This window comes from Humulus lupulus, chromosome X (assembly GCF_963169125.1).
Source record: "Humulus lupulus chromosome X, drHumLupu1.1, whole genome shotgun sequence".
NCBI lineage: Eukaryota > Viridiplantae > Streptophyta > Magnoliopsida > Rosales > Cannabaceae > Humulus > Humulus lupulus.
In genome coordinates, this window is record NC_084802.1 from 56,235,397 (window position 1) to 56,251,255 (window position 15,859).

At 36.6% G+C, this 15,859-nt stretch overlaps 1 protein-coding gene across 4 annotated transcripts; it reads left to right on the plus strand.

Annotated features, from left to right (window-relative positions):
* Positions 1-294: 294 nt before the first annotated feature.
* LOC133804734 (uncharacterized) lies at positions 295-11,514 on the plus strand. Of its 4 annotated transcripts, none has more exons than XM_062242874.1 (3): positions 295-480; positions 8,755-8,833; positions 10,686-11,514. In XM_062242874.1, the coding sequence occupies exons 2-3, from the start codon at positions 8,765-8,767 to the stop codon at positions 11,268-11,270; spliced, it is 654 nt and encodes a 217-aa protein (XP_062098858.1). In that variant the 5' UTR covers positions 295-480; positions 8,755-8,764; the 3' UTR covers positions 11,271-11,514. The 4 variants fall into 4 exon arrangements, with proteins under 4 accessions (XP_062098858.1, XP_062098857.1, XP_062098859.1 ...); XM_062242873.1 differs by having other exon boundaries at positions 8,758-8,833; XM_062242875.1 differs by having other exon boundaries at positions 8,763-8,833.
* Positions 11,515-15,859: the final 4,345 nt, after the last annotated feature.

The following is a 15,859-nucleotide window of genomic DNA, read 5'->3' on the forward strand; positions in this document are numbered from 1 at the left end:
AATGTTATAAAATATTATTATGATAATATTATATAATCTTAATTTTTTACTATGAATTCAAATATTATTATATTAATATTTAATATAATACTAGATATTTAATATTTAATATTTATATTAATATAAATTTAAATATTATAAAATATAATAATAATATATAATACATCATCTTATTTTTTATTAAAAAAATTATTATTTATCTTCTTCCAAACTTAGCAAACATCACAAGGAATTAAGACTCACCTTTCCATTCCTCTGCTTACCTAGAAGGTATAAATAATTAAAAATCAAATAATCCGAAAATAAATAAAATTTAGAATTTTTTGTGACCACTGAACAAGTAGCGCTGCTAGCGCGCATATTTGGAATCGGAAGAGAGACTGGGAGAGAGAGAGGCTCCACACCAACCAAAATCTCTCGATTCTCAAATCTCTTCTCTCAATTAGCTCGTTCCTTCCAGGATCTATGCACCTCTTTTTGGTACTCGTACTCATCTTCACTTGTTTTTAGGAATACTTTAGCTATGTAGCCTCACCTGCAGTTGTTATTGCTGTGGTCACTGATTTTAATATTGTTGTTTTGGTTTTCTTCTTTCCATTATTGCATGAATGAATAAGCAAGCTATAAGGATGTTGTTGTCTGTGAAAGGTAGATAACTGGGTTTTTTTTTTAGTATGTGCTTTCGTGTGGGATTTTCTTTAATGTCTGAGGTGTTCTAAATCTTGTAATTTTTAGAGCCAAAAAATCTACAATTAAAATTTCCATTTTGCATCTACAGTAGAAGAAAATTGGGGTTGGGAAATTGGCCGAAGGTGTTCAAAATCCTGTAAAACTTCAAACAAAGTAAAAATATGATGGGTAATTCTTTTAAAAGATCGAAAATGGCAGGGACATCTCTTGGGAATGTTATTCACAGGCTTAAGCATAGAGATCTCTTGAAAATGAAAGGAGCATTATTAAGATTGTTCAAATCCACTAGTTTACCTCTGTTTCTGGATTGGATTACTCAGACAGTTCTTTTAAGTTCTTGTGTTTATAATGCTTGTGGGGTTGGGTTTCTTGTCTTTTGGCCTCGTTGTGGATCGTCGTTTTGGTCAATACATGATATGATGCCAACGGAATCATCACAAGAGATGCAATTTCTGATTGTCATTTTGTTTTTAATAACTTCTCTAGAGATGAAGTGCTGATATCTAGGATCTTACTTTAGAAACTAGGCTGTTTGAAGATTTAATACTGGTACTCACAGTCGAGATCAGTATGAATTCTTTACCATGTCATACCAATACAGTTGGATACATGAATGATTGGAGAATTTGCTACACAATGTATGTGTTGGGGGATTAGGACCTGCACAACACAGCCAATACAGTGCACAAAAAATAGCAATAAAGAAGAACAAGTAATTGACAATTTAAACAAACCCAAAAGTAATCAAAAGTAAAACACAAAAGAAAGAACACCAATAATACTTGGTTTAGATACAACCAGTTTGGTTGATCCTGCATCCAAGGCTAAGCAGCAATGCCCAAGTCAAATCCACTATATCTGAAACTAGATTACACCCTCCAAGCTCTTAAGATTACAACAACACTCATTCAACTTCTCTTGAAACACTCTCTCACTTGAGTATTACAATACAGTTCTTACTCTTAGCCAAAACTCTCAGAAATTGAATTTTCTTAGGTTGATCAGGCCTAAAACTATATATAGGGTCGAGATACAAAAACTAAAGAGCCAAACAGAAAACTAACAGTAATTAACAACAATCTGTTATTCTGTTACGAATTTTTGGTATACACGCAGATGCAACTGGAGAAAACGTAGATGCAACTGAAAACTGCAGACTACTATGAGCTATCATTTTACTAATTTTTTGATTGGTTGAGGAAAGAAGTTACAATCTTCACAGTATGGTTCTTGAATTTTAAACTATAGTGATCCCAGGTTTAAATGAAGCTTAGATAAAGAGGGAAAAGTGATAATAAATCTGATGGTCACACTTTCCATTGTTCACATCTTTTAATTTAAAGACGAAGGAGGATTTATATTTAGGACTAAAGTGAGATGAACAAGTGAGAATGGAGTTCCATTATTTTAAAATGGAAAACTTCAAAAGATTGTGATTAGGAATCTAGCTGAACCAAACTAGTAGTGATTAAGAAATAGGATAGCTATTTTTGGGGTCACCACATGAATGACTGGCATAAGTGGTAGTTTGATTCTCACTTCACTCCCAAAATCGGGTTGATGGTGAGCAGAATGAGGTTGAAACATTGATGATTTAGTTCAGATGATAGAAGTTCTCTCTCTTTTGTTATGTCTTTTGTATGTTCTTATTGAAATTTCAGTTTTTTGGTTGTGGGAGAAACTCTAAAGATTGCTTGACTTGATTGTTTACGAACTACATAGAAGGTTTGACCAAATCTTGGTCTAATGGGAAAACTGGAGGGAATTATTAGCGTGCTAAAAAAAGAGTTATGCTTGAACCTACTTTAGGGTGAAGGGTATTAAAAAGTAGGTAGAATTTCAAGAAGGTTATCATAATTTTGTTCATGAACTTCACAATTTTTACCATGAGTTACATTTGACAATATTTTGGGATAAAGGAAAAAGGTGAAAGGGAATGAGTTCGTTTAGTGTGCTAAGGGATTTATTCCAAGGCATACGTCAATATAAGAGTTGTCATATACTTGTGGGTTTGTTTACTTTGCTTTGCCTCCCATAAAAGGAAAATGTCACAAAGATAGTGACAATGAAGAACCTTTTTTTTTTGTAAGATAGGAAACAAAAACCTTTATTAATTGAGAAGGGGAATAAGAGAAAGGAGGATAGCTTATCCTCTTAAAGAAAACATAACAAAATCATCAAAAGAACGAAAACAAAGCTTTATCTGGAACATGTAATTTTTCTATCCTAGAGAAATTAAGTAAAGGGGTAAATGTTTAAATTCCTTGCGACAGAAGCCCAAAGAGAAGCTAAAATTTTTACATCTTCCAATTCATTTCCTTTGAAGATTCGACTATTTCTTTTCAGCCAAATAACCCACACAACAGTTATTACCACACAAATCCACATAACAGCTACCATTTTTCATTTTCCATTTTCCAAAACCAACAGTTTTCTCAATCATTACTCTCTCACATCTAACATGAAAAACATAATTTGTTTCTCTTGCACACCAAAGAGTTCTTTCTTAAAGATAAAGTATGGACATGAAATCCATAAGTTGCTTATTACATTTTATAGACAAGGTTTAAATATTCAATTATGTATGGTCTAACATGCCGAATGTCAATTATCTATCTTCTACCATGTTGGTCTTTGATAGGCCACCCTTGACCTATGTGTACGCTAGGAGAGGCAAAAGGAATGACAGGTCAGCAGGTAGTTAGAGGGGTTGGGGTACCGTGTATGGGGGAACATGATAGAATAGTTGAGCCTTAGTATAAAGGGAGAGGAATATGTGTATTGTGTGTGTTTGGAGAGTAGTAAGACTATCTTGTATTGGAGAGAATCCCAGCTCTCGAATTCTGGGTATTTCAATGAAAAAGCAGTAGAGGAATTCAACATTCTGAATTCCAGTTTAATTCTGAAACTAATCACTACTATTAACATACCAAGTGGTATCAGAGCATCAGATCCATAATGGGGCCTAAACCGAATTTGCAAATTGAGATGGTGGAGGAGAAGATCGAAGAGGTGCAGTCCGAACTGAGGCAGGAAGTTTCAGCAATCCGAACCCAGATCAAACACTTTCCGCAGGAGCTAGAAGCATTGCGTGCAGACACACAACGGATCCCAGAGTTGGAAAAGAAGGTGGAATACTTAATTACCCATATTACGCAATTGCTCCAGTCGTCTCATCGAACGGGTATGGCGGGTACCAGTGCGACGGAAGATCGACAGAAGCAGGCGGTCGACGGCGACAGCTCCTTCTCTCATCGCCCAACGGGGACTCCCTCGGCGATGCACCCACCCCCAGCGACGTCGACGGGGCCTCCTTATGCACCACCCGAATCACAGATGCCTCGCGATTTCAGACCACCGCGAATAGAGTTGCCCTTGTTCGCTGGTGAGAACCCAGACGGCTGGGTTTTCCGTGTGGAGCGATTCTTTCTCTTGAATCGATTGACCGAGGCGGAGATGTTGGAAGCAGCCATCATCGGATTGGACGGGGACGCACTTACATGGTTCCAGTGGGAGAACTCCAGGCGTCAGATCACGTCTTGGGCTTTGTTGAAGCACCTGCTCATGGTGCGGTTTCGCTCCGTACCTGTGGGGACGTCGACGGAGGAATGGCTTTCGGTTAAACAAGATACCACGGTCAGGGCATATCGGCTTCAATGGGAGGCGTTGGCATCCAGAGTAGTCGGAGTACCAGAGCATGTGTTAGAGGGCAGTTTCATCAAAGGACTGAAGGAGGAGATCAGAGGCCCATTACACGTTTTACAGCCTTCGGGCCTAGCCCAAATAATGGAGACAGCCCAAAGGATTGAAGAGGGCCATTTTCTGTCTGGGTTGGGCCTCCACCACCGAACTGGACCACCTAGGGCACAAACAGGCCCAATCTCAGTGCCCAGATTTTCATCTCAGCAGCCTAGCACGAGATCGTCCCCGCCGTTCCTCCCGAGTAACCCGAACCAGTTGCCGGCCAACACAGGGCCACCGTCGACGACACAGACGACTCCCCCACCTCTGCGACGAATGACGGAGCTGGAGTATCAGGACAAGAAACGTCGCGGGGTCTGTTTTCGCTGCGATAAGAAGTTCCATAGGGGGCACGTCTGTGAACAAAAATCATTGCACGTGATGTTGATTGCAGATGATATTGAAGGGTCGGAGAGCCAAGAGTCAGCACCATCCAGCCCAGAATCAGGTGAGGAAACACTGCAGGAGGAGCAACTCGCGGTGCTCTCCCTTAACTCATTAGTGGGAATATCTTCAGCTCATACAATGAAGATACTGGGTTCCATAGCCGAACACCCAGTTACTGTGCTCATCGACAGTGGAGCAACACACAATTTTGTGTCTAAGGACCTGGTTCGAGCAGTTAAATTACCAGTCACGGAGACAACAGCCTATGGGGTATTGCTGGGTACAGGAGGCCGAGTGAGAACAGAAGGACTTTGCAAGAACGTGGAGCTAGACTTGGGGTCACTAAGGGTGGTTACGGATTTTTTGCCCTTAGAACTGGGCGGGGCTGATGCAATTTTGGGCATACAGTGGCTGAGTACATTGGGGAATATGCAGGTGAATTGGCGCACAATGGTCATGAAATTCGAAATAGGAGGCGCTTGGGTTACATTGCAAGGGGACCCAAGTTTATGCAAGTCACAGATCTCTTTGAAGGCTTTGATTCACTCAGTTCAACATGAGGGACAAGGTTACTGGATTCAGTGTGGTGCGCTTACAGCGAATACCGAGGGTATTGTGACGGAAAATGAGGCTGAAATGCAAGAATTGCTGCAGAAACATGAAGCTGTTTTCGACATGCCGAAAGGGCTGCCACCACACCGTTCCCACGAGCATCACATCACCATGAGGGAGGGGTCGGGTCCCATTTCAGTTCGACCATATCGCTACGCGCAGATACAAAAAGATGAGATAGAGAAGTTGTTGACTGAGATGCTACAGGCGGGGATAGTTCAACCAAGCACAAGCCCTTTTTCGAGCCCCGTACTACTAGTAAAAAAGAAGGATGGGAGTTGGAGATTTTGTGTAGATTACAGAGCTTTAAACCGCGAGACAGTTGCTGATAAATTCCCCATTCCAGTCATTGATGAGCTTTTGGATGAACTCCATGGGGCAAGGGTATTTTCTAAGTTGGACCTCAAATCTGGTTATCACCAAATACGTGTGGCAGCAAAAGACGTCGAGAAAACGGCTTTCCGTACCCATGAAGGACACTATGAATTTTTGGTTATGCCATTCGGCCTAACCAATGCTCCAGCCACTTTTCAAGCCTTGATGAACGATGTTTTTCGTGAGTTTTTGAGAAAATTTGTCCTAGTTTTCTTTGATGATATACTTGTGTACAGCGCATCTTTGGAGCTTCATTTGCAGCACTTAGACTTGGTTTTATCTCGCCTCAGCCAGCATCAGCTTTACGCGAATAAAAAGAAGTGTTTATTTGGGCAGTCACAACTTGAATACTTGGGTCACATTGTTTCAGCAGAAGGAGTTTCAGCAGACCCACTAAAACTGGCAGCAATGGAGCAATGGCCAGTACCCAAAAGTCTAAAGGAGTTAAGAGGATTCTTGGGACTCACAGGATACTATAGAAAGTTTGTAAGAGGCTATGGGCATTTGGCAAGACCGTTAACGGACCAACTAAAGAAGGATTCGTTTGGCTGGAATGAAGAGGCTCAAGAAGCATTTTTAGCACTTAAGAAATCAATGTGCACAGTACCTGTTTTGGCCTTACCGAATTTTGCAGCACCATTTGTAGTAGAGACGGACGCTTCGGGAACGGGTCTTGGGGCGGTGTTGATGCAGGAACAACGGCCAGTGGCTTATTTCAGCAAGGCACTATCGCCTAGAGCTCGCTGCAAATCGGTGTATGAACGAGAGCTTATGGCCATGGTTTTAGCTATACAAAAGTGGCGTCCTTATCTATTGGGCCGCCAGTTTATTGTTCGAACGGACCAGCGGAGTTTAAGATATTTACTTGAGCAACGAATGGTGGCAACGGAGCATCAAAAGTGGCTCACAAAATTGCTGGGGTACGATTTTCAAGTTCAATACAGACCGGGCCTTCAAAATAAGGCAGCGGATGCTCTCTCGAGGGTACCACAGATTGGGGACTGTAATGCCTTGTCCATTCCCAATATGATTTCCATTTCCGATTTAAAAAATCATGTAGCTACAGACCCGCATCTCTCCAAAGTTATCCAGCAACTTCAGCAAGGAAATGGGGGGCTGGGATACTCTTATTCGAAGGGCTGTTTGAAGTTCAAAGGGCGGCTGGTTGTCCCATCTTCGTCACCATTTATACCATTCATTTTACAAGAATATCACTGCAGCAATATGGGGGGTCACGCGGGGGCATTCCGCACATTTCAGCGGGTAGCCGCTGATTTTTATTGGCAGGGAATGAGGCGTGATATACAAAAGTTCGTTGCTGAATGCCATACATGTCAGCAAAGCAAGTATTTAGCGCAATCTCCAGCTGGATTGTTACAGCCACTTCCGATTCCGGACCAAGTTTGGGACGATATATCGATGGATTTCATAGAAGGCTTACCGTACTCCAATGGGTTTGATTCTATCCTAGTGGTGGTGGATCGTTTGTCTAAATATGGCCACTTTGTTCCACTTCGGCATCCTTATACAGCCGCTTCAGTCGCTGCCATATTTGTTAAAGAGATCGTTAAATTACATGGTATTCCAAAGTCAATTGTTTCCGACAGGGACAAAGTCTTTCTCAGCCTTTTCTGGAAGGAGCTCTTTAAATTGCAAGGGACAACACTGAAATACAGTTCAGCTTATCATCCACAGACGGATGGCCAAACCGAGGTACTTAATAGATGTTTGGAGACATACTTAAGATGTTTTGTGAGCTCTCGGCCATCACAATGGGTCAAATGGTTGGCTTGGGCGGAATATTGGTACAATACATCATACCATTCAGCAGCAGGAATGACACCTTTTAAGGCTCTATACCACCGAGACCCTCCACCAGTAATACGGATTGAAGGCAACCAGACTATTGTCTCCGCTGTGGAGAAGAACTTACAGGACCGTGATGACATTTTAGAGCTGTTAAAGATGAATTTACAGCGTGCCCAACAGAAGATGAAATTTCAAGCTGATAAAAAGAGGAGGGATGTTCACTTTGCAGTGGGAGACAACGTCTATGTGAAGCTTAAACCATATAGACAGCAGACTTTGGCAAAAAGAAAGAATCAGAAGCTGGGACCACTCTTTTTTGGACCATTTCCGATACTGGCTAGAGTGGGTTCGACAGCCTATAAATTGTTACTGCCATCTCAAGCGAAGATTCACCCAGTTTTCCATGTTTCCATGCTGAGACCGGCTTTAGGTCCGCACCAAACAGCCATTCCTTTACCCTCCAATTTGACTGAAGAGCTGGAGTGGCTTCTTGAACCTGAAGCGATGCTAGATTTGCGGCCGGGAACTCAGTTTCAGCAGCCACAAGTGTTGATAAAGTGGCTACATCTACCAGAGTTTGAGGGCACTTGGGAGGATTTGGGAACCATTCAGCAGCAATTTCCAGATTTCCACCTTGAGGACAAGGTGCGTCTTTGGGCCGGGGGTAATGATAGGCCACCCTTGACCTATGTGTACGCTAGGAGAGGCAAAAGGAATGACAGGTCAGCAGGTAGTTAGAGGGGTTGGGGTACCGTGTATGGGGGAACATGATAGAATAGTTGAGCCTTAGTATAAAGGGAGAGGAATATGTGTATTGTGTGTGTTTGGAGAGTAGTAAGACTATCTTGTATTGGAGAGAATCCCAGCTCTCGAATTCTGGGTATTTCAATGAAAAAGCAGTAGAGGAATTCAACATTCTGAATTCCAGTTTAATTCTGAAACTAATCACTACTATTAACATACCAGTCTTCTGAGTTCAATTTCCTTATAGTGACAATAAACAATTGACCTGTGTGCACATTTTGTTTTCTAGTTCGATTTTTTTTTCTCAATTTATATAGATTCTTTCTTGAACTATGCCATTGTTTTCATATCACTGCCATCTTATTGATTCATGAGTATTTTTAACATATACTATAGCAGTGCAGGGATGCTAGGAAAATCATTTGCTTCTCCTTTACTGACCTACAATTATGCACCACGTACATTCTTTTCGACAGTAAGTACCACTTTTTTAGTCTGTACATTATATGGTCATTGTATCAAACATGAGATTTTCGAATTTGTTAGTGATTTTCAAAACTATAAGAACTTATGCTTATGATGATAACTGTTACTTTTCTTTTGCTGTGAATTGCTTATTATTAAGAAGTTCGGAAAGAGTTTAAACAATGATTCTAACTGCATTGTTGGAAGAAGTGGGATAACGGGAGAGTTTTATATCAGAATAAGATTGAGATATTATTTGAAAAAAAAAAATGACTAACATGAGTAATTTTAAATGCTTATCTTCCCAATCTAAAGTTTGAGATAGGGAGAAAATTATTTTTGATGGACTAACTGTTGAACATTAAAATGGCATTCAGTATTAGTTACTCGAGTTCTTCTTGATTTTGTATTTCAAAAGTTCAACTATTCAAGGAAGCCTTAAATATTACACCAGATATCTTGGATACAATAAAAAATGAGACAAATGATACAGATGGCCTTCTTACAGCAAAAACACATCCAGGTGTTGGCACCTTTTTGAAATGGAAATCTATGTTTTTCTGAAAGTAAACATGGTGCAGAACCAGATTTCTTTTATGTTTTCCATCTTGTTTCTCTGTTCTAAAAAACTATCAAGTACTGTTATTAAGGAATATTATTAGGGTGTGATATTAGTTGGGGAAACAACTAGAAAGATAGCAGGACAGTCTAAGCTCTAATACAAATTCAACTCTGTAACCTTATTCACACAAGTTCTTAATTGAATTTTTGGAAAGATAAGGATTAAATTGTAATAATCTTATGATATAAAGGAACAAAGGTGTTAGAGCTCATCATTTTCAAGAATAAATCGACAGAAAGTTGCTAGAGACCATAGGGTGAATTTAAAGAATTCTACACTGTAATCTGATGAAATCAAAAGTGGAAGATATAGTTAATAGTCAAATGAAGAGGTCAAGGTTGAACACATTCAAATTGAATGGAAGAGAAAAAGGTATATTGCAGATTTTTGATGGTCTGGGCAATATTTGTATGAATTGTTTTCAACTGTTTGATTTTTTTCTCGGTTTGCTCAGGACTAGGGGTGCTATAGCTTAACAGATTTATGGACTTTTTGTCGATGTGTATAATCAAATAAAGAAGTAAAAAGAGTTTGACCCTGGCACTTCGTACTATTTTATTTCTATCAAGTTGTTTGTTATCTAGCCTAGTGAACATGTATTTATTTGTAGTGTTCTAAGAACTAAAGTATGTGAGTACATACTCCATGTCATTACTCATTTCTCCGTTGGATTCAGAAATTACCCATCTTTCCTCAAGGATATGTGTTTCCCGTCTATTATTTCATTTTCATCTTAATTCTAGCATTGCAGTAAGGGGAGTATTGATTAGGATTCTTGATTTTGGATTTAGAGTCACTTACACTCTGAAACTCTCACATTCTTTAGAAATTCCCAACATTGAAAATCTTCACTAATTAAAGGTGTCTTCTTCCTCCTTCCTACAATGTATTACTGACATATCTTATTGAAATACGTGGTGAGCTCACAATCAAATATGTCAAAGATTACAAACGTAAAATATTTTGAAACCCACCCCAAAAGATGAATAAATAAATGGAATAATCAAGCAGAAGACTTTGAAACTATATATGTAGTCTAGAAGCATACTCTGGCGAAATTCTAATGCTGCTAGTTAGCACTTAGTATCTTCAATGACTCTTACGTTTATTGCATGAACTTCCAGCTTGATCTAATTCTCCTAATCTGCTTCAACCATTCATGGTTGCAGTATTCGTGATATTTTAAAGATTATTCTGTATCTTGGTGAAATCTGGCATTGTTTTTAAGATCTTTTTGCAGCTTGATGTTGTAACAGGCACAGCCACCGGAAATATTGCATTGCTCAATGTAAATAGTCGTTGTCAGAATGGAATGAAAGTCTCTTGGACATCGTGTTCTTCTTCTTCTTCAAAGAAATGGGTATTGCACTCAACTGCACAGATTGAGAATACGATCGTAACCGAAGAAGATAAAAAGAGGTGGGAAGCATGCAGGGAAGCTCTGTCTAGCTATAAATTCAGCAGTGAGGAGGCAGATAAAATTCTTGGAAAAGCTTTTGGCCAGGTACACTCACCTTACTGGGGTGAAGAACGCAGAAAGGTTGTTCCAAAACTTGAAATTGTGAATGAAATATTGGACTATTTAAGAAGTTTGAACCTATCAGACGATGATCTGGCAAAGGTGCTTAAGAAATTTCCCGAGGTTCTTGGATGTGATCTTGAAAATGAGATAAAAGCCAACGTGCAGATTTTGGAGAAGGAATGGGAAATCAAAGGAAAAACTCTTCGAAACCTTCTTCTTCGAAATCCAAGACTATTGGGTTACAACATTGACTGCAAGGGAGATTGTGCGGCGCAATGCACACGATGCTGGGCTCGTTTTTAAGCTAATTCTAAATCTCTTCTGTTGAGGAAAGTTTTTGCAACCAATAAAAGCATCAACACTTGTATATTTATGTAAGTGATTCCCATGTTCAAATCCTACTGAGCTGTTATGGATTAATGTATTTATATGGATTTATTGGATTCCACAATGTATTTTAATTGTTCGACCATCATACAACTTAAATTTCTTTGTAATTGTCAATGAAACAATTTAATGCTAAAAAAATATTGTTGGCAGTTTGCAATATTTTTCATTACCATGTTTGCTGAGCATTGTGAAATGGTCTTTGTAAACTCCTCAAAACTGACTTTCCTTCGTGTGCAAATTTAAAATAGATGATTAATGTGTGTTAAGATTTTTAGGGATATAAAAGATAATATTTGGTGGAATATAAGAATGACGTATATGCACTTTTTAGCGAATCATTCCATACATTTGCCTCTCTGTTTTTTTGTTTTGTTTTGTTTTTTCTTTCAGTTGCCTACAAGTCCATTCCTGCCAGAGAATTTCAGTGGTCTCCAAGTATACTCCGGTGTAAGCACTTTACTCTTTTTTTTTTTTGTGGGGGGGGGGGGGAGTTATTTTTGAATTGGTGTTTTCTTATATCATTTGTTGCTGTGTTCAAATTTTGCAATGTATTTTTTAGTAGGGTGCTCTGTGCTCTATACTTTTTGAAATTCGAGTGAAGATTGATTTTGAGTTTGGTTGTCTTTTGAGTTTTAGGACTTAGCTGTTTAAGGGAAAAAAAAGTTAATGATCAACTTAAATTGTTTGTTGAGAATCCTCAAAGAAAGAAAACTTTATCCATTAAATCAAAATTATGTTAGAATATATGATAGGGTGTTTTAATTTATCAATCTATTTTACTTTTTAATTAGTAAATTAGAATTTAAATTCTCCTCTCCTCATCTCTTTGGCAAGGTTTTGTTTTATTTTTTTGGAGAACATCCTTACTTTCAGCTTTGGCCGGTTGTCGCTCCTCCTCCTCCTCCTCTCTCTTAGAGCACTCCTATTGAGTGCTTTACTCCATCCTTTAAAATACCTCATCAAAACACACATTTTTCTATTTTACCTCTAAATTTTACATTATACCATACATCAGTTTCTCTATATATTTCTCTACATCATTTAAATATTATATTTTTAAACATATTTTATTACTTAAAGTAAAATAAAACAATTGAAAAATAAAAAAGAAATAATAAATATATACTAAATGGAGAGAGAAAGCTTATAAAGAAAAATAATAATATTAAAATATTATATAAAAGATATGTAAATGTTATGTAAATATAAAGATAGATTAATTGGAGTTTGTGCATAGCTATTATAAATATATGTATAAATGAGCTGATGGAAGATGCTTTTATGAGTTTTAGCTAAATATTATAAAGAAAGTGTATTATCAAATATATCACAAAAACATACATTTTTATAATTTACCTTAAAACTCTTACATTATACCATACATCTGCTTATTTACATTATTTATATATTATATTTTTAAAAATATTTTATTCATTTTAAGAAATAAAATAATTAAACATAATAGTATCACACTCATATATATATACAAAAGTTTATAAAAAAATAATAAAATATTTATAGCTTGATGAATAGTATTTCACTACATATAAAGAAATACTATTCATTTAGGTAAAAAAATATAACTTTACATCATCCAATGGAAGGCTACTTAACTATTTTTTCTCTATATTATAAAGAATAACACATTTTAACTCATCCAATGTAAGTGCTCTTACTATCTTTGTAAGCTTTTATTTTATTTTGGATATTTTTTTTAATTAAGAAATGTTTTTGTTTTGTAGGATTTAAAATAATTTTAGAATAATATTGAATATTTTAGTTTATATTTTGTCATTTTCGAACTTAAGTATATTTTAGGATAATACTGAATATTTTAGTATATATTTTGTTAATTTAGAATTTAGGTTTATTCTAGGATAATAAAAATATTTGAGTATATGCTTTTTGTTATTTTAGGGTTAGGATTTTTTTAGGATAATATTATATATTTGAGTATGTATTTTGTTATTTAGGATTTAAGATTATTTTTAAAAGAATCATAAATATTTAAGTATTTATTTTGCTATTTTAGGACTTTGGTGAATTTTAGTTTAATAAAAAATTTATGTCATATTTTAGGTTATTTTAGTTTTAATAACTAATACGTGGGTGTGTTGTTGTTGGTTTATGACCTAAGTTGACTTCAGTTTGATAATTAATATTTGTTTGAAATATCTGGGTGCTCTGGATATATATATATATTTTTTTGCAAAGTATCTGTTGTTCTTAGATTGTGTACTATATATTCAATAGCGCTTACATACCAAAAGAAATATATTGAACTCTGGGTTGATCCGAAGGCTATATAGGGTGGCGCAACAAATGTTAAACGAAGAAATAAGGCAAAGTATACAAGCCTTCAAGGTGTAGTGGCGAGACACAGTAGAGTAAGTTCAAAACTTTAAAATAAATTCATTATTATTAATTTAATTATATTATTTTTAAGATTTCGTAGGCTTTTAAGGCTAACTATGAAATCAAAGAGTGTTCGAGTCGTGGTGCAATTTTCATTCCCTATAGAAAAGATAAAGGGTTTGTGAACGAGATAGCTAAAGCTGACTAAGTAGATATTAATGTGATTTTTCTTTTTATTATTATGTAATGTTGAATTTTATAACTTAATTGTTTGCTTTCAAACTTTAGCAGAATAAGTTGAATGAAGATCTTTTGCCTTTGTCTTGGTCGATCAAAGTCCAAAGACCTATTACAAGAAAAATAGTTGGTGAACGACAAGACGAGGCCATGGGCGAGGTGTTTAAGACTCGAATTGAAAAGGACTTTAAATAGTCGTCATTCTCAGTTCACTTTTGCTTCAACTGCGTCGCTATCGGAGATGATTTTGATGGATGAACTCCAGTTAATGGTAGAAAATTTGATTACAGCCATGAAGTCTCAGCAGTAATCCATCCAGATAATTCAAGACTATGTACCACCAGACATACTTCTGCTTGATTTTCCTCAAGTGACTTTCAATGTTGATTTTGATTAGATATAGATGTTCAAGCCACAACTACAACCACACCCACAGCCGTGAGCCATGCCACAACCTAAAGAAGATATTTCTTGCGGGGAAGATGATAATCCAACTAATTTAGGTGATTATTACTTTTTAATTAATAGAGCAATTTTATGTATTTTACTTGGAATATATTATTATTTTTTAAAATTTAAAAATGACTTGGAAGGTGCTTTAAAATGACAAATTTTGAAAATGTTGTCGCCACAGGTGCTAAAAAGACGAACTGAATAATTTTTACGACTTTAGTGATTTGTCATCGCAATAGTTCCGTATTTATTGGGACGATAGTTTGCACCTATAGCAACAATAAGTTTTGAAAATATTGGCGTGCTTTAGAAAGATAAATTCAATTTTTTTGTAATAACAAAATGATTTATTGCAATGTTATTGTTGTTGCAATAGCTAAGTATTTATTGCGACAACATCAAGTATCGTCGCAATAGAGGCCTATTGTTAAAAAATGACTGTTAACTCTATAGTAATACCATGTCTTCGCAATAACTTTCACAAAATATAGTTTATTTGCATACTATTAATCAGCAGAAGATAAAAACTTTGGTTTCGGCTCATTAGAATAGAGATAAGCAAAAGAGATATTTTCGTCTTGTGGATCACTCGGCTAAATGCACCCCACACTTATTGCGATAGCATATGTCAATGCAATAAGCCTTGTTTTCTGTCGTGATGGGATGCAAAATTTTCACTTAGAATAAATAGTTATTCCATCTTAGGTGGATTGATTATATGTTGTTAGATTAGTTTTTCTTCAATGTCCTTTCCCATTTCAAAAACAAAATCACATTATAAAAGTTATTCAATTCTAATCCAAATCCTATCCTAATTTCTATACTTGAGTATATGTAATTTTTCACTTATTGAGTGTATTAATGTTGCAAATCGGATACACGTAACAATCAGTTACCAATAAAAAGGAGGTTAGGAGTTTGGATATATAATGTAGTAGCACACAATAAATGAATATGCCAACCAACCAAGCTGAGCTGTGGACCAGTTAAACACTCATCAGAGTCAACTATTTGTTTCCTCATACGCAGGCCAAAAGACAATAACATTTCATGAGTGATGAGACAGTCAGGGTTTGGTTTGGGACCATAACTCTCTTAATACTTTTCAAAGAAGCCAAAGAATGCACAGCTGTAATTAGTTTCCCATGCACGAGTGAAATCTGTAAAGATAATAATTAATAAAAATATATTTATATATAATTAAGAAGCTTCCAAAAATGAGCTTGTCCTCTTTGCCAATTTGCTCCTAACTTTTTCCTTACAATAGAGCAGAGCATTCAACTCTATGCCTGTGCTCAAATCAAATCTCAATCGATCTCTCTTTGCATGTGAACAATCTCACCCTCTCTCTCACTCTCATCCTTTGCAATTGCATGCATGTGACAAAAGATAAGAAAAAAAATAAAGGCTAATTATTATATGGTTAAATGTGAGTACGTGTCATGATCGCACAGTAA